General features: G+C 40.7%; 2 protein-coding genes across 2 annotated transcripts; both read right to left on the bottom strand.

Moving 5' to 3' along the window:
• Nucleotides 1–2,786: 2,786 nt before the first annotated feature.
• Nucleotides 2,787–9,165, bottom strand: kcnk18 (potassium channel, subfamily K, member 18). The gene is made up of 3 exons (XM_083774354.1): nucleotides 9,123–9,165; nucleotides 8,821–8,967; nucleotides 2,787–3,712 (listed from the first exon to the last, which is right to left on the bottom strand). Exons 1-3 carry the CDS (start codon nucleotides 9,148–9,150, stop codon nucleotides 2,880–2,882), a joined length of 1,008 nt encoding a protein of 335 aa, XP_083630480.1. The 5' UTR covers nucleotides 9,151–9,165; the 3' UTR covers nucleotides 2,787–2,879.
• A 9,538-nt stretch (nucleotides 9,166–18,703) lies between these two features.
• LOC310865688 (G2/mitotic-specific cyclin-B2-like) lies at nucleotides 18,704–23,515 on the bottom strand (the record flags this gene model as incomplete). Its single annotated transcript, XM_083774900.1, has 8 exons — nucleotides 18,704–18,931; nucleotides 19,395–19,505; nucleotides 19,622–19,762; nucleotides 20,100–20,342; nucleotides 20,437–20,595; nucleotides 21,399–21,614; nucleotides 21,932–22,147; nucleotides 23,405–23,515. The coding sequence occupies 8 exons, from the start codon at nucleotides 23,513–23,515 to the stop codon at nucleotides 18,704–18,706; spliced, it is 1,425 nt and encodes a 474-aa protein (XP_083631026.1).
• Nucleotides 23,516–24,398: the final 883 nt, after the last annotated feature.

Here is a 24,398-nt window from a genome sequence, read left to right as displayed (position 1 = left end):
TCAACAAATAAAAATTGGACTAAAATGTTATCCAGTAGAACTAAGTAATTTTATTTTGTGTTGCGGCGCAACACAACATAAAATAAAATAAAAGCTCACAGCGTGTCACAGTTGTGAGCTTGTAAATCTGCTATTCAAAGTGCAACATCGCCCATTTTCAGCATGCAACCAAGTTTAAAGCAGTGGTGGAAGGTAACATTTACATTACATTACATTACAAGTACTGTACAATCTTTAGGTATTTGTACTTTACTTGAGTATTTCCAATACTTTTACTACTACTCCACTACATCTCAGAGGCAAATATTGTACTTTTACTACACTACATTAGTTTGACACGTCGCATGCTACTTAAATCAGAATTACGTTTTGAGAATTATCACTTATTTTAGCGTTTTTCAATGCTGAATTGCATGTACCACCACTGAGATTCCTTATGACTTTTGATGTTGTTACTAACATATTTATGAAACCAAAAATGTTGAAAGAGTTTCTGTTGCAATTTGTTTGAGGTTAAAGTAACCCTATAATGCCTATACTATGTAGTGATTCCACTCATTGTATTTCAAGGTTCAAGGTGTTTATTGTCATATATACAGTACACATACAGCGTGTAGCAGCATTACAAAGTGTTGTACTTCAAGCTTATGTGGATCAATAAAAAAGAAGATAAAAAGAAAGGGAAAAAAGTAAAATAGTAGCCATATTAACACATTAAATAATGGTGTGCCCGGTGGCTTGCTTCCCTGAGCAAACTGTAGCTAAGGATAGCAAGTTGCTTTACCTGTATAACATGTTATTATGAGCTTTAATTGCTGTCCATACGCCAAGCAATATAATTATATCGTTCACCACTGTCGTCATTACAGTTGTGGTGTGATTCTGTCATCCACTTGAGTTAGAATGACTTTTAAAACATCTTTATAGTTTTATTGGGCTAGTGATATGCATATACATTTAACAATATCCCGACATCACAAATGATGAGCCAAGATGCTAACATGAGCTTTTGTGGTAAATTTTGTAGCCGCATTAGCTCATTCAGCTGAGCTGTGTAGTTGCCACAACTGGTGCATAGTTATACGTTATATTGCTTGGTGTGTACAGCTCTTTAAAACCCCTCTAGACTAGTAAACCTGACCTGACCTGAGTTGACTTTGTACTTTGTATGCTTTCCACCTTTAGTTTACACCAAATCTCTTTGCTGAAAATATCTGATCTACATCTCCCATCAGAATAGGGATGCTAGCTCATGTTAGTATGTTATGGAGGTATACGTTAGTTCGACATACGTGGTCGGTTAAGACTCACCCGTCGCTCCGACATACAGTACGTGGCCGGTTAAGACTCACCCGTCGCTCCGACATATGTGGCCGGTTAAGACACACCCGTGGCTTCCGCGTGCGGTTAGGGGGGTGTCGGACTATTGCATGTCAGACTATGTTATTATCACATGCAGTAACACAGGGAAGCCACGTCACAGCTATGCAGCAGGCATGCCATTATGTCTTGTCATCACACCCGGCTCAGAGTCTAATTAGTTTATAATTTAGTTAGTTTGACTCAGGCCAGGTGTGACTGACCTTGGGACCGTGTCCACAGAAAGTACTCAGGCCAGGTGTGACTGACAGAGGGACTGTGTCCACAGAAAGTGCTTTTTGAGAAGCCAGTGCCTTTCTGCCATGCATTTCCATGTTAAAGATGCTCCTCTTCCCAGTGGGGAGTGTTCATTGAGCTTTAAGCAGACCATATTAGACCAATGGTACGGAACAGTGGGCCATCAGACTAATTGCATGACACCGTTTGTATGTATTTAGGTCCCAACAAAAGTTGACCAATCAGCGAATTACACAGCTCAAGTGAACTGATACTTTTGTTGGGTCATACATATATATGTACATACAGACAGCAACATTTTGCCAATATAAAATGAGTCCTGGTAAAGTAAGTTAATATTTTCTGAGATTCGCCATGCTCTGGACTTTTTTATGGCTGCCTTGAAAAGACACCTACTCTCAGGCTTATGGAAAATATAGGTTCTTTGATTTTATGTAAAGTGTCCTTGGGTTCATGAAAGACACTATATAAATTCATATTATTATTATTACACAATATTGGTGACCTGTCATTGTTTGTTGTGCTACAGATAAGAGAACTTCTGACAAAGGTAGGCTATATGCTGTATAACATGAGTACAGCAATTCCCACAAATCACCAGGACTTCATTTGTTTAGTTAATCGGAATCTGCTTGGTCATGTTCATCTATGCGTGCTAAAATAGTTTTGCCATACAATGAGTGAATGGAATCGATAATTCTGGTTCCTGGATCACTGAGCACAGTAGCTACAGATAAAGCTCATGATCCATCTTTACAACTTAAGGTTCCACTAATGTTCATTTGTCTGAGTGTTAGCGTGAAATACAATTAAACACAAACACGCATCATTCAGCTAATATCAGATGTCATTATTGTGTCCATATCTTGCATTCCTTGTGCTAGAGTATTCTTTGTGAAATAAAACTTTATACATTAATACTTGCATTGTAATCCAAACATTCAAAAGATTGGCACACAGTATATACGGTAGTATAAATTCAGACTTCAAAGTTTGTGCAATGTGAGGATCAAATAATACCACAGCCAGTGTAGTAAAACTGAAAGTGGATCATTGTTGTTTTGAGTTCAGTTCTACTGGAACAAAAGCTTTGGCCACATGCATAATGTATATTCCAAACGCTATTAAAACTAGACAAACAAGCAGTACCATGTTAACAGATCCCCCACCTTACTGCCCACTGACACTCATATTGGGGCTTGTTTGACCTGAACTTTGAGGACTTCACAACTCTGTGGCAACAAACAGACACCCTTGGGGACTTAATCGTTTTCTTCATTTTCAAAGGTCAACACATTGCCCCTGCTGACAAAGCGCATACACTGTCGGTAGCAGCTGACAATGCGAGACTGGCCCAGCTTGATAGCCATAGACATGATGGCCATGCCAATGATGATGAAGAGTGAGGTAAGCATGAAGTAATTTGGGTGTTTGGGCACAATATCACCAAACCCAATAGTAGTGAGTGTGATGAAGCAGAAATAGAAGGAGTCAAAATCATCAAACTCTGTTTCCCAAATGGGTAAAATCAGTCCAACAAAGGAAATGTAGGCGAAAAATACGATGAGAATCAGCACAAAAGGTACATTCAACTGTTCCATTTCACCTCCTATACCTGTGAAGTCCCAGATGGCGCATTTATTGGGTGGTGGGGGCATGCGGTCCAACTCTGGGCAGGAGAGACTCCTGAGCAAGGGACCTTTTCTGGTGAAGTTCTCCCTAGCAAGAATCTTTTCAAAGATATCCGTGTTGTTACGGAGTTGTACTGACTTCTTTTTCACATCTGCCTGGCTGTGGAGCACCTCCCGGATGTCCATGGGTTCACCAACCACAACGTTGTGGCTGAAGAGGAAGGTGCCATCATCCAGAGACCGGATTGTGCTCCCTGCCTTGTCTTGGGCCTTTCGTGGGGACCACGTACGGTAGCAGAGGCTTTTACAGACTTTGTGGAGGCGGAGGTAGGTTGTTGACATCAACACAGCAAGAATGTCTCCTACATCACTGATAACCAGAAGCATCAGGGGGATGCCCACCATGGCATACAAGATACACGCCACCTTACCAGGTAGCGTCACTGGGTAGATCTCCCCATAACCTGCAAACAGAGAGAACGGGCTCAGCTAATGTTAGGACTATAAGGCACAAAACAGTCTCCTTTTTAGACTGATACAAATCTTATTCCAATTGTTAGAAATAGGTCAATAGATCACACAATTACATAGCTCTGGTCCATAGCTCTAATGCATTGCATTTAGAGCTATGTTACTCTCGACTTCCGAGGCTCGCATGAATGCAGACCAGCCTCTCGTCTTTAGCGTAAATAAAAAGAACGTTTTTGCTACTCACCAAAACAAAGGCAGGTTGTGTCATTAGAAAGCCTACTTTCCTTAGTGCAAGCACTCTGAGCCCCCCACCACACGTATAAACGGTACTTTTTGGCCAAAAGGGGATTTCTTTTCACCGGAGGAAAAATATTCTCTATGAGGCAATTCTCTGGGCAATATCGGTAGAATGGCGCAGTGGAGTAACTAAAAGTATTTTTTTCCGGTGGAAACAAAATCCCCTTTTGGCCAAAAAGTACTGTTTATGTGGTGGGGGGCTCAGAGTGCTTCCACTAAGGAAAGTAGGCTTTCTAAAGACACAACCCGCCTTTGTTTTGGTGAGTAGCAAAAACGTTATTTTTATTTACGCTAAAGACAAGAGGCTGGTCTGCATTCATGCAAGCCCCGGAAGTTGAGAGTAACATAGCTCTAAATGAACCGCATTAGAGCTATGGAACCAGAGCTAACAATTACAGAAAGGAAATACACATAAGGCTATAGAGCGTCGCAGTCCCGCCCCCGACGAGTGGCCCGGAAGAGAATTTCCAATTCATTTTTCCCATAGACGTTTCAGAAAGTATGTATTTAAAGACCTTTAAAGCCTCGGACAAAGCCAACTCTGCTCCTGACAAATCATGACAATAAACACAATTTTTTGGGCCGAACAAATAATTAGAATGAAGAAAAAAAGGGCAGGGTACAACACCTTTTTTGTTGTTTTTCTTCTTTCTAATTATTTGTTCGGCCTAAAAAAATTGTGTTTGTCATGATTTGTCACCATCCGAGTTGGCTTTCTCCCGAGGCTTACAGGTCTTTAAATATAAATATTTTTTTAAACATCTATCGGAAAAATTAATGGGGGTGGGACTGCGACGCTCTATTATCTCCAATCTAATGCATTGCTTCCATCTATTGGCATTTTCTGAGCATCACAAACCATTTAGTTTGTGATGCCAGATTTGGTGCATAATTGTATGTTGTATTTCTTTATTGCTAACCTTATTAGATATTCAATAGATTTTCTTAATAGTATGAGAAGTATGAGATATGTAGGAGGATATCTGCCTTATTGTACACACTGAATCTTTACACTATCAACTTAATTGTACAAAACATACAGTGTTTGTTACCAGTGATTTAGAGATACACATGTGAGATACAGTAATAGTGCAATATACAGGGATAATATTACATAATATGGCTGCCGCAACCTCAACCAAACAACTTCTAATATACTTTTTGTGGTGATGTGAAAAAGCATTCTGCTCTCCTCTCCGCTCAGTGTTTTCCGTTCAGTGATTTGTGACCTTCATGTGGCTGACCAGCCATTAGCCATTAGCTTTTAGTAAAGCTTCCTTTAACCATGTGCTATCATATAGCAGAAAGTAACACATCTCCTATTATTCTATCCATATAGACATACAGAGAGAACTCTGTCAATAAGATATGAATATATTTAATATAGATTTGACAATTAATAATATTTAGAAGTGTTTAATAAAATAAAATAAATCAGAAATCAGACACAATACTAAAATAAATGCATTAAGACCTTGGTTTATGAATTTCTAACAATTCTAAATATGGATTCACTTGGATGGATTAAGATTGTTTTAAAGATGATTTGTTACACCCTAAAACATGATCATCAGGTCTTATTGTTATATAAGGAGGATTTATTCAAAAAAGTGTACAGTATTTGTTAAAATGTCATTTTTATGTGTGCACCCCCACCAGTTCATGTATGCCTGGTTTGCCTGGCAGCACCCACAGCTGTAGTTGTGTGATAAAGGGGGAGGGGTTAGGGGAGGGGCTGATAATGTGATGTCACATTACAGTTTTTTTCATTGGCACATTTGACTGTCAAGGGTTCAGCCTCCAGAAAGAAACCCTAAATACAAAGGGAATACATCATTGTACATAAAAATTACTCCAGGGTGTCTAATGAAGTACTGTCAATTCAAAAACTGGAAAAATTGTGGCACTCCATCTTTAAGATTTTTGATCTTCTAGTTTTGCTTCAATGCCAAATTAGAATTGGAAACAGAATGAATCATTTCATAATTGCTGGCATTCACAAAAAAATATCCAAGTTTAAATTAGCTATTTAAAAAAAAAAAGAATTATCCTATAATGACATGCCAAAAACAGAAACACCCGGTTGGAAGTGGTTAGAATAGCTGATAAATAAACTAACAACGCATTGCTGAATTATGGCATACTGCAAATAGCCTAAAGACAGTTGCCATGATTCTGACATGAACAAGGTGTGGCTTTGTGACATGTTGTCTACAAATACTGATGACAAAGCAGTTGTAACTCGCAGGCAGGCACTACTGAAGCTGCAGCTATTGTTTGAAAGGGTTTATAAATGATAAATGATGCGATGATTCCTCAACAGAAATACTAAGTGTTTCATAAAGCATGTGCTACATATTCCCTACTAGCACACAGCCATAATATAAACAACACAATACAATGGCACTGTCAAGGAAATAAATTAAATACATTAATAAATATATACTATAACTTGTTTCGGTTGCAGTTCGTGTAGAGGTGTACTATAGAGTATAGACTATCGAGTAAAACACCATTAATCACCTTCCCACAATTCAAAATGTCTAAACTATAACATCAACTGTGAGTATAGATGGAAAAGTGCTTGACAACTTCTCACGACACAATTCAAAATGTATAAACATTAACATCAGCTAAGAGTTTAGAAGAAGTAAAGCAGATACGGTGCAGCTGGTGGCATATACGCTGCACAATGCATTGTGGGCTATGGCATTGGGATGGGACGACTGACTTGCATCAAACTTGGAAGACCACCCATAGACCATTCACATGGTGGCCAAGTTGGATTTTTGCATTGAAGAAAATAACTTCATTTACTTAATGGCAAGATGGGCATTGGGCACAATGTGAATATGGTCTATGGACAACCAGTTGTCAGTGATGAAAATAAATATTTAGTGTGTTTATTCATGTCCACGACTACACTAACATACCAGCCGAGACACTTCTTGGTTCGTGGAACAAATTTCTGTCTGATTCTAATGACGAGGTCCTGGTTTGAATGGAAAATGTGATGAACTGTTACTCCTGGTAAATGTTTACTAATCATCAGTCTGGTATGAGCCTGTAGACCCACAGGGACTGGCAAGAAGCGGGCACTACCAGTGGTAGTCTACCACTGTGACCATGCAGCTCAGCTGTCTGCAGATAATGAGAAATACAACAGCCACTCCTCACTTTTAGTGATTTAAGTTTGCATGTTCTGCTGTTGTCTTCTGTTTGTGCTTGTGTAAGCGAAGTAAGTGAGAGATGCCATAGCCTGCAAGGCTGTAACCTCCTGTAGTTCCAAACATTGGAACTCCCTCATTGAGATAGAAAGAGAACTTCCGCATTCCATTTTTTCAATGAGAGTCTATGCTAGTGACGTGACTTTCTCTCTCTCTTACTGTAAATCTCTCTGTATTATAAGCATTTGCTAAATGTCTAAATTGTCTCTATGGGTCTGGGAGAACCTTGCAGAACAGACAGAGTGTTACTGAGTGACTGACAGAGGTTTTATTAGTAGCATAAAATACATGCTCATCTGTAATCCTATAAAGAAAAGTGTCGTTCAGGCCCGGCGGGGGGAGACAACAGTGTAGGGCATCCATACATTTGCATTCCATGTCTGTCTGTGGGCAGCAGTGTGTTCTGTGCTACTGCAAGTGGCATACGCCCTTTGAAAAGTCCTGTAGTCCGGCAGCCAACAGGCATTTTTGTTCAAAGTGACTATGAAGTGACATGAATCTATCGAGCAATTTCTTTTATAGGGGGTTATGTGACCATTAACAATCTATATAAGGCACCATGTTCAAAATTTCATTATGCTTTAAGTAGTTGTGACGTATCAAACTAGGGTTTTTTCATGATTCTGAATGCAACATTCCAAGCATTAGTTTTGCATGAAAAACACTCCTTGGGCTAAATTCGCCACTTGCCCAAATGTGCTCAAATGCGATGACCTCATCACATTTTGTGATGACAGCTATGGCCGTTGTTGGCCCAAGGAGTGTTTTTCCAACTTTTTCGTGCATAACGAATGCTTGCAATGGATTCAGAATCATGAAAACCTCCTAGTTTGACACATCACATGCTACTTAAAGCATAATGAAAATGTGAAAATGTTGCCAGGTGGATTCATGAATCTATGTAGGCTATATAGACAATATTTTAGGCCAATAAAAAAACTATATATTCCACATTTCCCACTCCAAGCCTGGCTGCCAGGGGGTAGGCCTGTATTAAAACAGGTTGTCCTGAACATTGTGTCATGACATAAAGTGTGTTTATTAAAAATTAAACAGATTGTACATGCATGGTTGACTGGCTGATGTTATGGATGGTTGACGGGCTGTTATAGGAGCAGGATGCTGCAAGCATCTTTACTGCCTGGTATCATCAGTGCAATATCACACAGCTGAGTACACATGCAGTCATTATGAGCAAAGTGCAAGATGAGCCCCAAACCACAGGCAGCACAGCACAGCCCACAACTTACAGAGGCTTGTCGTTCATAATGTAGCTTGGTTTGGCTGACTAGGCATTATTTCAATGAAATAACTAATTTAATTGAGATGTTAGTGATTAGAGATGTTAGTTTGATGGGGTTAAATTATGACTTATAAGAGTAGACTATAACAGGGGAAATGTATAGCATACACAATAAACACAGTTTTGATTTCAACAAAGCAGCATATTAAAATAAAGAATAAATGAGTAGCCTGTCAGGCCTATATATTATTATATAAGCATGACTAGGGCATGTAGCAACAGTAGCCTATATCATCTTTCAAACCACGTATAACCTGTAGCAGCCTATACTTACCAACTGTGGTGAATACTGTGCAACAGAAGAACATTGAACCGGTGAAGGACCACCTGTGTGGGCTCTGAAGCCATTTGCCCTTGAAGTTTTCTCCGATGTAGGTCTTTACTTCATCCACTATGTTTTCACGTGAGTAGGATATGTTTTCTGAAATTAAAAGAGGCAATTGGGCTATTAGTAGCCTACTGCAAAACAAAGTTTGATTAACTTTAGCGGCATATATCGGTCTTGTCAACAACATCCCAAATATAATTATACATTAAGGTAAATTATTAAGTAAGTTAAGGACTTGGGCGACTTACGGGTTTTGTTCTGGACGGAGGTCACCATTTGTCCCAAGAACTGGTGATATTGCTCATCGTTGACGTTCTCACCGTCTCCTTCGAGATATCTGAAAAGCAACGCTCCCAGGGCTGCATACCCGACCAGTGAAAGACAGAGAAAAAGATGAGGAAAGACTCTCCACATGCGCGCAGCACATTTGGACTTTAATTTAGAGGGTCTTCTTCTGAATCCTTTCACTGCCACCGACATCTTCCAGCCTCTGCGAGCTTCTTGATTTACAATTTACATGCGCTTAAGCGCCGTTAAGTCATCTTTTTTTTAAAGGCAGTCCTACTCCTGCGTCCGCGTCCTGCTGCGCCCAATGCAAATGCACTGACTGAACGCACAGCAAGTCGTCATCCCACACAGCCTACTTGAGCCCTCTTGGGAGACCATTAATTGTCTCGACCATGCAGCTCATGCGAGCTTTTTGAAAAGAAGGATCACCCTACTGTAGTACTTCTTCGTCTTAACGCTATGGACCAGAGCTAGCTAGGAATCGGATCACTCAGAAATTTTGGGCACTCAGTCTATTAAATGTTCACAATGGTGGATATATAGGCTACCAGGCAGGTTGTATAAAAAAGAGAGGGTCCAGGCAGTGTCCTTTCTTTCTCATTTTGAGTTTATTTCAAGAACATCAATGAGCTTGCCACAATCATGACTAAACAGGACCAAATATTCTCTGAGAAGCCAAAATCTGAACAACCACAGTCATCTTATATACTGAGTGTCTACATACATGTACTAAGTGCATGTGAATCCTGTGCATGTGTGTTTGATTGATTGATTGATTGAAATATTTATTAACAGTTTGTAGAATTTACAGTACATTTTAAGCACAAACTCAATACAAAGACTGTTAACTGTGAGTGGACGACCCAATTAAGCATTACACTTGTTTACAACAGGGTCCACATTGTTCAATTCATCAAAACATTTAGAGACATACAAATAGACACTTCTATGTAGCTAAAGAACAGAACAGGAATTCATCATATAGGAAGCAAAAAGGGAAAAGATACATATACAGTGAGGGGAAATGGGGTGTGGGGGGGGGGATTCAGATTTTACAGAGGCCAGTTTCGAATTGCAGCCATCCGTAGGTGCCCTTTGAGAGCGGTTTTGAAGGAGTCAAGGGATTCACATGTCTTAATGACTGTTGGTAGGGCGTTCCACATTTTGGTGGCATAGGAGCGAAAATAATTTAGTCCCTTGTTTGTGCCGAATCTGGGTTGTACATGGTTTGTTGCACTCCCTCTGGTGTTGTGGGTGTGGACTTCGTTTACATTAAGGAAGTATTTAGACAGGTACATGGGTATCTTTTTTTTTTTTTTTTAAGATATTTTTTTGCGGCTTACGCCTTTTATTGATTTTTGAAGGGACAGACAGTAGGCTGACAGGAAACGGGAGAGAGATGGGGGGATGACATGCAGTAAAGGCCGTGTCGGGCTCGGGAGTCGAACCCGCGGCACACTGCGACTGGATTACCAGTCCGGTGCCCAGACCGTTACGCCACGGCCTGGGCCTACATGGGTATCTTGGTGGTGTATCGAATCTTGTGGACCAGACCCATTGCAAGATGCTGTACTCTGTCGTCGACCCTAAGCCATCCCAGCCTGTCAAAGTGGGCAGGGGTGAGGTGGGTTCGGGGGGTGAGGCCAAGTAGGAGCCTGACCAGTTTGTTTTGGGAGGTCTGGAGCCTTGTTTTAAGGGCCTTTGAGGTGCTGTGGTACCAAGAGGTGGATGCATAGTCAAAGAAACCTTGTACGAGGGCTCCTGTTAAGGTCTTCAAGGTGTTTTTGCTGACCAGTGAGGAGATCCTGTAAAGGAATCTTGTTCTTTGATTGACTTTTTTGATTACGTTGGTGGCCATCTTATCACCGGAAAGATTGGCCTCCAGGATGGAACCTAGGTAGGTAATTTGATCTTTTCGTGTGATAATATTGTCACCCACTCTAACCAAGAAGCCATCTGCCTTGCTGAGATTACTATTTGATCCGAAGAGGATGGATTCAGTTTTTCCCAGGTGTAAGGATAGTTTGTTATCAGCGAGCCAGGTGCAGATTCTACCGAGTTCAGAGCTGAGGGTCTTTTCAACCTGCAGTTTGTTCCTGTCCGAGACCAGCAGTGCTGAGTCATCTGCGAACAGGAACAAGTTGCAGTCACAAGCTGAAGTCATGTCGTTAACATATATTAGGAACAGTAAAGGCCCTAGTATGCTTCCTTGTGGGACGCCACAGCTCACTGGGAGGGGAGGGGACAGTGTTCCGTTCACCTCCACCATCTGTTCTCTCCCCTCCAGGTAGGATTGCATGTGTGTGTGTGTGTGTGTGTGTGTGTGTGTGTGTGTGTGTGTGTGTGTTCGTCTGGACTTAGAAATGGTATGACCTATTTGACCCGCTGGCTCTCCCATATCAGGCCATGATTATAACCATGTGTTGGCATAGACTTCCTGTGGGCCAATCACATGATCTGTATGACCTCTTTGACCTGTTAACTCTGGCCTCCCCCTATTGATCACTTAAGGCTCAAGCCATATCTTAAGAACTTGGGCTCACTTTAGTTTAAACATGAAATGTATAAGACTACATCTAAACCACAACTCCTTATATTGCACTGTGACATACATGACATTGTGATGTGGATGTAAGTACAGGTGTTTCTATATGTGTATTTATGACTTGATGAGAACAGAAAACATCTCAAGACATAAGTACTAAATTCTGTTCTACCTCTGAGGGGGGAAGGGTGGCTTGGACGGTGGGTCTCCATTTAGGCAGCTGCATGCACAACTTGAGTACCCCCAGATCTGTTTATTCACCCCATACATGATACCTCAATTTAGCTTTATGTAGACTATGGCTATAGAAATAACATGTGAGCTTGTAGACTATTGTAGACTATGCTATTTTAAAAAGCTTTGTTTCTATACATTTCAAAACTTGTGAAATGGCACGAGACATAGGCCTATGGCCAAAACATTTTGGGGGTCCCCAGCCAAAATAGTTGAGAACCCCTGCAATATATGACCGTCAGTCCGTCACGCCTCATGACACGCTCCATATATGGCCATCTCCATATATGGCCATCTCCATATATGCAGATCACGACACTGACCTCATCAAACCTTGGATAGCCTGGCCATACATGGAGAAGACTGGATCATTACCTAGATCTGCATATATAGAGCCGGCCAGCAACTCCACATCTGACCTCAAACATTAATCGCTTAGATCTCCATATATGGAGCTGACCTGTTCATTCATCCCATTTCCATATGTTGATCTGACCTCATCAAACCCTGTACACTCAAGACACGCTCCATAGGCTATATGGCAGTACAGAATTCATTGCATGATCTGACCCCCCATGCCAAAGCGCCAGCGCTCGCCCAGCAGTCTGCCGTCACCCAGGCAGTCGCTTCTTGCCCTCAGGGTGTCTTACGGGTATAGAATAATATAATAACGGTGTTGAAACTAATAACAGGGTTGTGATTTGTTTTACTCAATATGGCCACTACTCTACCTGTGGTGATTAATAGGAGACCACATGGCATGCATTGAGATTAATAAATCAGATATATTGTTGAACATGACACTCATGACAGTGATGTTCCAAGCGTGACCTTTGATTTCAATTGAAATTGGCTACTCTGTGGGTTTTAATTTGATTTAGCTACATGCCAGTTTAATTACTAACAATTAGTGTTGTCCCCTTTTTACCTATACTGACAGCTGCTTGCAGGGTCCTATTATAGGACTATATTTGAACCATAAGAATGCTGCCTGTTATAGAAACAATGCCAGCTGCAAGTTACCCACACTGACCGACCGACCATGAAAGCACGCTGCAAGTGCAAAGGGAGACATGGCATTGCCTATTGCCTGTCATTTTAACTGGCCTGACACAGTAGATTTCGGAATGGAATGACAGGCTCTTTATCAATTAGGTGATTATAAGAGGCAGCAGGCTAGACAAAAGTTATTGCATGGTCCCCCCCAGACCAGTCCCATAAGTCTTCCAAATACAATTTGTCATTCATTTTGTAAGGATTTGCTGCTGTCAAACTGGCAGAGGCTGCACTGAGAGTTGTCATACTTTGTCATATTCAGCTTGATGGGCTCGGTTCACTATCCCACAAGTCAGCCCTCCATCTATGCACAAGGTAAATGTTTAAACACCCCAGCAATAAGCCCAATAAGACCAGTCATTTAATTATGCTATATAATCAACTTACAATAAAAGACAATTATACTTTTGCTGAAATTAGGCTTAATTTAGTCCTTAAAACATTACAGGAATATATTATGGCTGCAATAGGAGACTGTGGAGAAACTATAGGCCCCATATTTGTATGTATTTGGGAAGATATTTTGGTCTTGTCTTGCAATTTGAGATTACCCAACTCTTGACTGACCATTTAATAATTCAGAATGAAGAGGAAGGAGACATGCCAAGGATGCAGTGGAAGCTAAGGACAAAAAGCAGCCATTTTATCATGAAATAGTAGGGGAAACAGGCAACCCTGTTACCAGACAATGTTATTAATTAAGGTCCCATTCCATTCAGGTCAAACAGGCGTCAGCTTGATGCTGTTGTGCATGTTGGCTCACTGAGTCACTGGACAATTACATTTTAAAATGATGGCAAACTGTCGTGTTATCTGATTATGTGTAATTCAAATTCATGATAAATAGGTAGGAGAAGGGCACACACCAATATTAATGAGGTGCTAAAGGTCTGAGGTGATGAACAATGAAAAGGAAGAAAAAGGCTGCACACTCATAGCCACGATGCTGGAAGTTTAATATCAGAAAACAACATTTCGACCTGTAAGGTCTTCTTCAGGGAAAGGGTTGAAACGATGGTTTCTGATATTAAACTTCCAGCATCGTGGCTATGAGTGTGCAGCCTTTTTCTTCCTTTTCAGGGAAATATTAGTCATGCAATTCTTAAACGAAGACCTTCACACTGAAATAATCTTCTGCAATCAACACTGCCGTTAAACCCATGCCCCTTGAGGTCTGGTTTGCGTCATTGATATAAACATTTTAGTTGGCGTCCAGGTTAAACTAAACACGCATCAGCCAGCCACACTGTTCTGACTCCTGTCCTGGTCCCATAACATAATTAGTCTTAGGCAAAGCTTTTAGAGATGAATACAGTCACTTGATGTTAGTGTTAACATGAGTATGCCTTAAGATGTGAGCTCACTGTTGTGAGTCTGGTTGGTCTTAACTGTGTATACATTATGGATGAGGCTCCTTGTTAGCCAGGAGCCAGGCTAGGTGTAATACGGCAAAGATGTGGTGGGTCCCACGTTAACTGATTCATCCCACCAGGTGGGATGAATCAGTTAACGTCAATGATGAATGCTTGGCCTCCAGGAGCTCAGTCAGTGAGCTTTATACAGTTCTGAACACCATACTGCATTTATAAATAACATATAACACGAGGGAGTGTGTTATGATGCAATAACTTCACAGCTGTGATATTATTCACCATAACACACAATCTGTGCACTATACCATACTATGTCTCCCAAACAACTGAAGATGACATTACCAGAGTTTGATTATTTTTTGGTTGAAATAAAATTGTCAAAAACGTAATCCGAAATAAACAATGTATTAAAATGCCAGAGAAGGTAATGACAATGTGTAATTGGATAATTGTTCATGGGGCGTGGTTAGATATAATTATTGGGTTATAATCACATTTGCTAATTAATGGAAGCTAGACCCTAGATGTAGGGTTACGCATTCACCACCATAAATCAGTATCCCATTATGATTTGAGAAAAAGCTGGATTGTGAGTTGATTTGGATGGGGCCACCGTGATGAGCTATGATCTATGAGTAGATGATATTGTACAATTCATATATCTTCTATAATCAGATGTGTGTCCATGTTTGGTTAAATGAGCAAAGAATGTGTTGTCATCCCAATATGGTCCATTTACTGTATGTTAGCCGAGATAATGGGAGTCTTATACACTTGTGTTTTATTTATACAACATTTTTTATTATCTGATTTCATATTGTGAATTTAACACAGATGAAGAGTTGGTGGGCAGCACTGGCTCAGGCTAGGGCATATAGAGCGTCGCAGACTCGCAGTCCCATCCCCTTTCAGAAAGACGAGTGGCCCAGGAAATGAATCCCAATGCATTTTACCCATAGGCTTTTCTTAAAGTATTTATTTAAAGACGGTTACGCCGCGGACAAAGTCAACTCGGATCGTGACAAATCATGACAATGAACACTATGTTTTGGGCCGATCAAATAATTTATAAGAAGAAAAACAAAACAAATAGTCTTTTATTTTCTTCTTTCTAATGATTTGATCGGCCCAAAATATTGTGTTCATTGTCATGATTTGTCACGATCCGAGTTGGCTTTGTCCGCGGTGTAACTGTCTTTAAATAAATACTTTAAGAAAAGCCTATGGGCAAAATGCATTGGGATTCATTTCCTGGGCCACTCATCGTTCTGAAAGGGGGTGGGACTGCGACGCTCTATAGGCTAGCTAGCCCATATAGGAATAGGAAGATTCACGGCTTGATCCCTGGCTCATCCTGGCTTTGTGTCAAAGCATCCTTGAGCAAGACTTTGAACCCCGGCCCTAATTGCTCCAGATTTCATGATGGCTTCCTTTGCAATTGGTGTGGGACTGTGAATTGAAAGTGTATGGCAACGGGTGGATATCATATAATGTTAATTAAATATAGAATATATTTTGATAAATGCACTATATACAGTAAATACCGGTACACCATTTTAAATTTTAATTAGTTCTACTTGTTGCTACTGAACTCCTAGCCATTATGTTATACCAAATAAAACACAGCTCTCTGCCACTATTATGTTATTTTTACTGACTCTTTGCACACCATTATTCTTATGCTGACTCTACTAGTTTAACGTATTTCATTTTCAAATTATGTACACTGCATTGTCCAGTGTTTTTCTGCCTTCAATGCACAACATAATTATCAGAAACTCCAAGCTGATTTAAGGATTAATATTCCTTTTTGAATAATCTGATTCAGCCTGCAGTGATGCCCATTGGCAAACATGCAATAATGGATTAATAGGAGCAATGTCTATATGGGACAGTTTGAGTGCATTTATACTATTTGCACTATACAGTATATACTATATCAGTAATTCAATCCCATTTGGATCAAAATGACATTGATAGTGTATTATGCTTAGTGTCATAATGTAATGCCATTAACACAATCTAATTTCAAGACTTAAGACAGTGCTTTCTCTGGCGTGGGGAAGATGTTTTCCAGTGATAATATCCACTCCCTTTTACCACTCAAGGCTTGTGTTTGTCCTGGGACTGTTGCCAGGCGCTTCATCCCTTAAATGTAAAGACAGCGTTAAGACACTTTGTTTATGCTGTCTGTCAACAAAGTGCATTACATGTGTTACTTCTCTGCCTACATTGGCATGATCAGATGTACACTGTACATCAGCTGTGTCCAAAGTGAGGCCCACGGGCCAAATGCGGCCCTGGGAGAAGAAATGCTTTGATGTTGTTTTACTATGCTGTTTGATTGTATGCAAGCGGAACCATGATTGTGTACAGCACTTTGGTTGACCTTCTGGTCTTTGTAAATGTGCTCTAGAAATAAAGTTTGATTTGATTAACGTATGTTGCAGGATCTTGGATCCTATGAAAGACTGGGTCAGTATTTGAAGCTTCAAAGTTCTTCAGTTGATTTATCCTGAAATATCTCATGTAACAAATGTCCATTTGTCTCTTAAGTATTCAAGGTCAGAGCATTCTTCTGGTAGTCTCATGTCATTGGTTAGTTGCAACCCACCACTCCACTAGGTCCAGATGTTGACAGCCCCTAATTTGTACATTTCTTTAATACATTAGAGGTTTTATGTTATAGGTGTTACTGTTGGTACAGTCAGCCTGGCTATCAATACCACAATCAAAACCTCTATAATAAGATATTAAAAATGTAAATGGAAGCCGCATCATCACTGCGTGTCAGGCCAGTTAGAAAATCAGAAACTATTCCTAAAAAACTAACTTTGTTTTCAGTAGTGTGTTGTGTTGGTGCCATCTACTGGCTGAGAGCAGATAAGGTTTTGCCTAAACATTTGGCATTTTCCAGCATTCTCAGAAAGGGGTTCTCAAACATATTACTTTTGGTTCCATTTGTACACTCAACAGTTACATCCTTAGGAACCCGGATTTCACTTTGAGAACCACTGCTCTTCTAAAACATCTAAATTTGGCATGCTATCTTTTGTCCTGTAAGATAGTTCTCTGCTGATTGGATAAACTTGGTATCCCAGCCTGAAAATGCCATTTCCTTTTACTAAAGAGCTGGAGAGGTCTAACATGCTCTGACTGATGAGTTAGTTTACAAACACCTGCCAGAGAAGACTGGATTAATTACATATTCCTGCTCCACTATACCTCAGAGGAAAATATTGTACAATTAACAGGTTACTTTGCAGATTCATTTAAAAATAGCTGATCACAGGCTAACAATGTGTCGCTTACCGTACTTACCGTAATTTAAATCACTCTGGAAAAGTGATGTAAATATGCAAAAATCATATTTCCGTAATGAGACCTTTGCTAGTTTGCTGCTTACATTGTCACATTAGCACCTGGCAATTATCTCTGGTTGTCAACCCCAATTCAAAAACTTTACACAAGCTTTGACCTCTGAGCAAAATGCCTTTAAACAAATGAGCAGAAACCTGTAGTAATAAAAAGTTATTTGCTCTTTAATCTCAGACGTACACAAGTCTAAGGTTTGGATTACTTCAGACATTAAGCCATATATAGAGAGAAGTGTAAGAACTGCTGAAACCCCTGGTAAACATTAAAAGGCTGCAAATACAATAACAAACAAAACATTTATGGGAATATAAAACAATGATTATTTACATAATATCACAGGTTTAAACAGGAATTTACAAAATAAAAATAAAATATTTAAATAGACATTTTAAAAGTTGAACATTTAAGCATTATGTTATAGACCTACTATTTTTGAAACATTGTGAATATATGGCACAAATCTTGAATATATATTCTTTCACAGTGAATGTTTTTAACCCCTGGTAAACATTAAAAGGCTGCAAATACAATACCAAACAAAACATTTATGGGAATATAAAACAATGATTATTTACATAATATCACAGGTTTAAACAGGAATTTACAAAATAAAAATAAAATATTTAAATAGACATTTTAAAAGTTGAACATCTAAGCATTATGTTATAGACCTACTATTTTTGAAACATTGTGAATATATGGCACAAATCTTGAATATATATTCTTTCACAGTGAATGTTTTTAACTCATATCTTTGCTTCTAGGAGGCCTGGAACATCATATGTTCAGATGGGGGTCCATGGCCAAATACAGATAATTCCGGGGGTCCTTGACATGGAAAAGGTTGAGAACCATAGACGTTTTTCAGAAAACTGTTCGGCCTAAATGGGTTAAATAGATAAAGGGCGAGGGGGGTCAGACATCTTCCATTATGGAATCTGTCTAGTAGATGACCTCAGCTCCTGCAACCGCTCATGAAGTACTCTAACCAAGTGGGACTCTTTTCCCAAGAGGGACGTTTGTTGGCTTTGACCATGGGCAATAGATCTTCCACTCCCATGAAGTCACAGCAATCCAGTGACTCCTCTTCATAGACTGCCTGGCTCTTAAGTACAGATGACTGCAACTCGGGGAGGAGGGCGCTCTCCATCTGCTTGCTCTGAGAGTACTTGCTCCTGACAGCCTAGGTGGAGAGGGTACATTTGCATTAGTATACATCTACAGCAGGGGTCTTCCAACATTTTTCAGTTGCAGATTAAACTTTGATAGATTTCAGACATGTTTGACAACACCATCAGTGTTGTAAATACTTGATTTTCTTCATTTTCACGTTTACTTGTGGATTTCACCACTTATACCCTCAATAGAAAACTTTACGTTGGCTCTGAACTTTATCTGCACTTTTTTCCCCTCTACACAAAACCTTTGCCGAAAAAAGCAGATCCACAAGCTACCAACGCCTAACAGTGGGAGTCTTTGTGAGCTTGTAGCTCAGCTTTGTCCCCAAAATAGGAAGGCTAGGGTTGAAGTTTTTTTGTTTTTTAATGTTGAAAGTTCAAAGTATCCCACAAAGATTTGGCAGTCCCCCAGTATTTAATCATCCCCATGGTGCTCCATTAACTTCCAAATACTTTTAACCAACTCACCTGGAACTCTGTTCTCCCCTCGTTGGCGACAACCACATTCTTCACCATCTGCTGCATGATCGGCTTTAGGTGAACCTCGTCGTATGTGGTGTAGTACTTTTCTGTAGGAGTCTGCAACACATGAAGCAAAAACAAATTAGAACTAAGACAAACCGTCATTCTAGCCATCTGTAGCCTACTATTATAAGCGGACATCCACGTCCCCACATCAGTTCTATTCAACTCACCCATGGCAGGCCATCCAGCAGCTTCTGGGAGAGGCAGAGGGAAGCAGCAGAGATGTCAGAGGGCCGGTAGTGAACCATCTCGTAGTCGAGGAGTGTCAACTCCATCAGATACTTTGCCAGCGCGTGGATCTTCATAGTAGCCTAGAACAGAGTAACAGACAAACACTATTGAAAAGCCTGCTTGAAATACCAAATAATCTACAACAAGGTTTAAAGGTGAGGTCTATAATGCATCAAATTGCTTTTATAATCCACTTATAAGGCTTCATAACACTAGTTATAAATGTTAGTCATGCAGGACAACTTCTAGAAGTTCTAAAAAGGTTTACATGTTCCAAGTGCTGGTGATAATGCAGTAAAGACTTTTACAAATCTGCTGTTCTGCCGAGCTTATAATGTATTAGGACCAGCACTTGTTACAGTTTCCCTACATTGCGGCATTGATACTTTTACTATGACTATGTGAACAGAAACTCACGGTTGCAGCCTTGGAAGCTCTCCTGAGAAAGTGCAACGGCAGTGGGCTCCCCAGCTCAAACTTGAGAGCATTCAGCATCACCTGCTCCATCTGTCTAATCTGAGCGGGTGTGAAGGCGTTGTCTGTGAGCCGAGCAAAGTCCCGGACCTTTGGGGCGCCTCTTCTCATTGACTCGTACTTTGAGGCGAGCAGCATGGCAGTGACACCAACAAGCTGCAGCTTCGTTCGTGAAACCGGCTGAACCTGTAATAAATACACAATAACAAATTTCAAAAAATCAAATGGCAAAACACAAGAGCAGATAAAATATGCAAACAAATGTGTAAGTTGCCCTTACCTGCAGAAAGCGATCCAAGATAGCAACTGTTAGATACAGTGTCTCCTGCAGAAGCTGCAACATTGAATGAACCTGGATCAGCCAGTCAATTAGGCAAGCTCGCATGCATGGCGTTATGTCGTAGCCCTTCATGTACCTGGGTCTCACAGCCTGACGTACCTGTACAAACAAAATATGTAATTACACTCCTGCAAGACACCAGGTCACATCATGTAATACAACACTCACCCCAAAATGTTCACCCGGGGTCAAATCTGGCAAACTCACCACCAGGTATTCCTAAACATTGTCATTAACCTCAGTAAAACTATACCTAAACCCAACATTATTCCAAAACGTAACCTCAGTCAAAACTATGCCGTCCCTAAACTTATTCCTAAACATTAACCTAAGTAAAACTATACCTAAACCCAACATTATTCCAAAACGTAACCTCAGTAGAGCTTTAATCGGGCCTAAAATGTTGAGCCCGACCCGACCCGGCCCGACAGAAGTTCAGCCCGGGCCCAGCCCCGAGGCCGTTTACATAATTGACAAAGTGAGCCCGACCCGGCCCGAAACCCGACATTTATTCTAAACAAGCTTGATTGCTGCAGGCAGCCGTTTTTCTCATCAAATCTTAATAATGTGTTAAGAACATCAGTCATTGTACCCATGTCCAACTGTCTTTATTAAAATAAAATATATATATAATAATAATATGAATAATATCATATATAAAATGACTAGCCCGGCCCGACCCGAAGCCCGACAAATACATAACAAATTGGAGTCGGCTCGGGCCAACATTTTAAACTCTAAACCTCAGTAAAACTGTGCCGTCCCTAAACTTATTCGTAACCTTAACCTCAGTAAACGTAAGAACCGCTGGGGGAGAAAATGGGGCGAGTGTGTTTTGGGTTGAGCATTCCGGGTACCACATCATGAAGTAAAAAAAGAAAAGTGTCTCTGGCACCACGTACCTCTAGATCCATTAGGTATGCATATATGTCTTTCACATATTCAGAACATAGCTCGGGCATGTCTGAGTCCCCTGCATCGATGTCCATCACCCATGTCTGCGGATCATCAACATGTGCAGGTTCTGGAACAGGAGAGGGAGCAACTTGAGGAAGTGGCTGTGCTGGCTTAACAGCTACTTTGGGTTTCTTCTTCAAAGGCTTGGTCACTCCATTCTTCTGAGAAGGACAAAAATATATAAGAGATTAAAAAACTTTTCTTCAGGGTTAAACTGTAAACATATTTAAAGTGATTGATACGTTAGTGATTTGTATATTGAAGTTATTTGTCATAATATGCCCAGTGCATAATATGTTAATTTCATTCACATGTTCCAGTGTTCAATGCCAATAACACAATTGCATTGTTAATCCGATAATTTGTATTGTCTCTTGATCATCACCTACAGTAAAACTACCAGGAGTGCAAAAGGACCCTTTACAGTAGGTGTGTAACTAGTGTACATGCAATGCAGTGCGGACAAGCCAAAACTCACCCGTAGGCACTCGAGGGTCGCAGCCCTTGTTGAAGCCCTCGTCCACACCTTCCTATCCGGCATCAGCTCTGCAGTGTCACACTGCAGTACGTCTACATGGGTGGTGGTGGACCTCTTTCTTCTCCTGGCTGCACGTCTCCTGATGACAGGCATGCAGACACTGATGGAGTCAATCGACTTCCTCCCCTCCTCTGCAGGGTTCTCCACGCCCCTCCACTGTTCAGTTAAAAAAAGAATAAAAAAAAGGTTTTCCAACTGCATTTAAAAGGCAAGTTACATTTATTTATAGGCCTACATGACATGTTAAATAAAATAGCTCTATATTGTGAAGGTCTCCCTGTCTCTCCAGCTACACTAGCATGACTGAAGTAAAATCAGACAGAAGTAGCATGTGCTTAAATTCATATTTAGAAAATGTTTCAGATGTGATGGTCATGGAAGGGGAACCGGGTGGGAACCTTCTGAAAGCTTCATGGGCAAAGATAATAAACTTCCAAATCTCTCTCTCTCTCTCTCTCTCTCAAAAATATATACCAATGTTATCCAATCAGGAGAGAGAGAACTCAAACAGGATAAATGAGTGAATTTGGAAGTGATGGAGCCAAAAAGATGTGCATGTAGATTAACATTTTAGCTGACATTACTTCCACCACTGAATTAGAATTACTCCTGAAAGCTGAAACATGACCGTCATGTCCAATTTATGGTCATGACAATATCACCCCTTTGTGCACCTTGATACATTTACAACGTTAACGTCTACAAAAAGGTTCAGACTTCAAATATAAAGTGCTCACCCCCGGGCCACTGATGTTAGAATGTTGCTCGGGCGGGTATTGCACCGTTGCATTCCGTATTGTTCAATAAAACGCATTTTAATCCGATCGCCGGCCATTTTCTCAGTCTTTGCCATGCTTTCAACTCATAGACTGTAAAAGTTTCAACTACGCGCCCCTATCGGTGTATTGGACGTTAATACATTTGAATTTTTAGAAAATGGCCGGCGGTCGGATTAAAATGCTTATTATTGAACAATACGGAATGCACGGGTGCCAATAACCCGTCCGTGCAAAATTCTAACATCCGTGGCCCGGGGGTGAGGACTTTATGTTTGAAATCTGAACACTTATGTAGACGTTAACGTTGAAAGTAACACGGTGAGCAAAACAAGAGTGAAGTTCCGCCATTACGCTCGTGAAGAGCGCCGTGAACCTGTGACTGGACTGGGAGCCCATCTTAACGGTTTGGTTTGCGCATGAGAGAACCAGCTTCAGAACCTAGATAACTACAAGCTAACAACGCCCCAGGATGCTACAGGTTGTTGTTGTAGTAGATCGTATTTTTTTCCACCAAACATGACCGTTGAGTTGAACGACGGCGGCATTGCATTGTTACTATTTGTTACATTCAAATAAAAAGAAGCCACAACGAGTCGAGAGGTTTTAAACAGCCGTGGCCCGTGAGCCTACTTGCCTGGTCGATGTGACGGTGCAGTTCAGGGTCGTGGACGCTGATTCTCTTGGTCCCCTTTCTGGAACGTCCTGCACTTGCCTCGTTGATCACCTGGATGGCGTACTGCTGCATTCTGTAGCAAGGAGAGATAGAGAGGTGGGGGGGGAGCCGGGGAGGGAGAGAGAGAACCTGCGAGAGAAATCTGGTTGAAAACGTTAAATCTTTTCGAGAACAAACAAAGGTTTCAATCTATAAATCAATCAAATTCTGATGGAGTTAGGAGTTCGTTCGTTGTAGGTTGGTTGTAGCTTGTGTGAGATGTGATGATGAGCAAGGAGTAGATGCGTCTGAATCCGATCAAAGTTTCAAAGCATCTGGTGGGCCCCGTCTGGCGGGCCGCTTTTAAACGCTGCGGACTCGAACTGTGATTGGCTGAGGAGCATTGTCGGCTGTCCAAATTTGGGCGTTCGACACGCCTAAGAGCGTGACGTAGGTCGCGGCGGCGCGCCGATCCAATCGGTGTCGTGTGTTCAAGTTCAAAATGATAACATGCGCAGCGTCACTCAACTGTCGCGTCCCGAGCGCACGTTAAACAACCAATCAGAAATGAGAGGTAAACTATATATATACAAAAATATTTTCTAACGAATATCACTGCTGATAACACTGTCCGTTTATGTTTAAACAAGTGTTTGTAGCGTTTGCTAACTAACCAGCTAACTATAGCCAGCTTGCTAGCTAGCTAACTAGCTTGCACGTTAAGCTAGCAACTGAAACCTGTCCATTCCATGTTATTATTATGCATTAATAATGGTCATATCAGATAAAAATCGAAATAGCTCAAGTGCAGCTGAAAGCCTGAAACCAAACTTTGTGTGCATTATGTTAACTGCTTTATTTATCATTGTGATGCATATTAATTCTTTATAGATGCATTAGTAGCACATTTGAGTTGGCCATTTATTGTATTTGCTTGTAAGTAGGAAGATAGTACGTGTTTCAAACGGGTTTCAAA

This window comes from Protomyctophum parallelum (genome assembly GCF_964188405.1).
Source record: "Protomyctophum parallelum genome assembly, chromosome: 10".
Lineage (NCBI taxonomy): Eukaryota > Metazoa > Chordata > Actinopteri > Myctophiformes > Myctophidae > Protomyctophum > Protomyctophum parallelum.
This window is presented reverse-complemented; position numbering and strand designations above follow the sequence as displayed.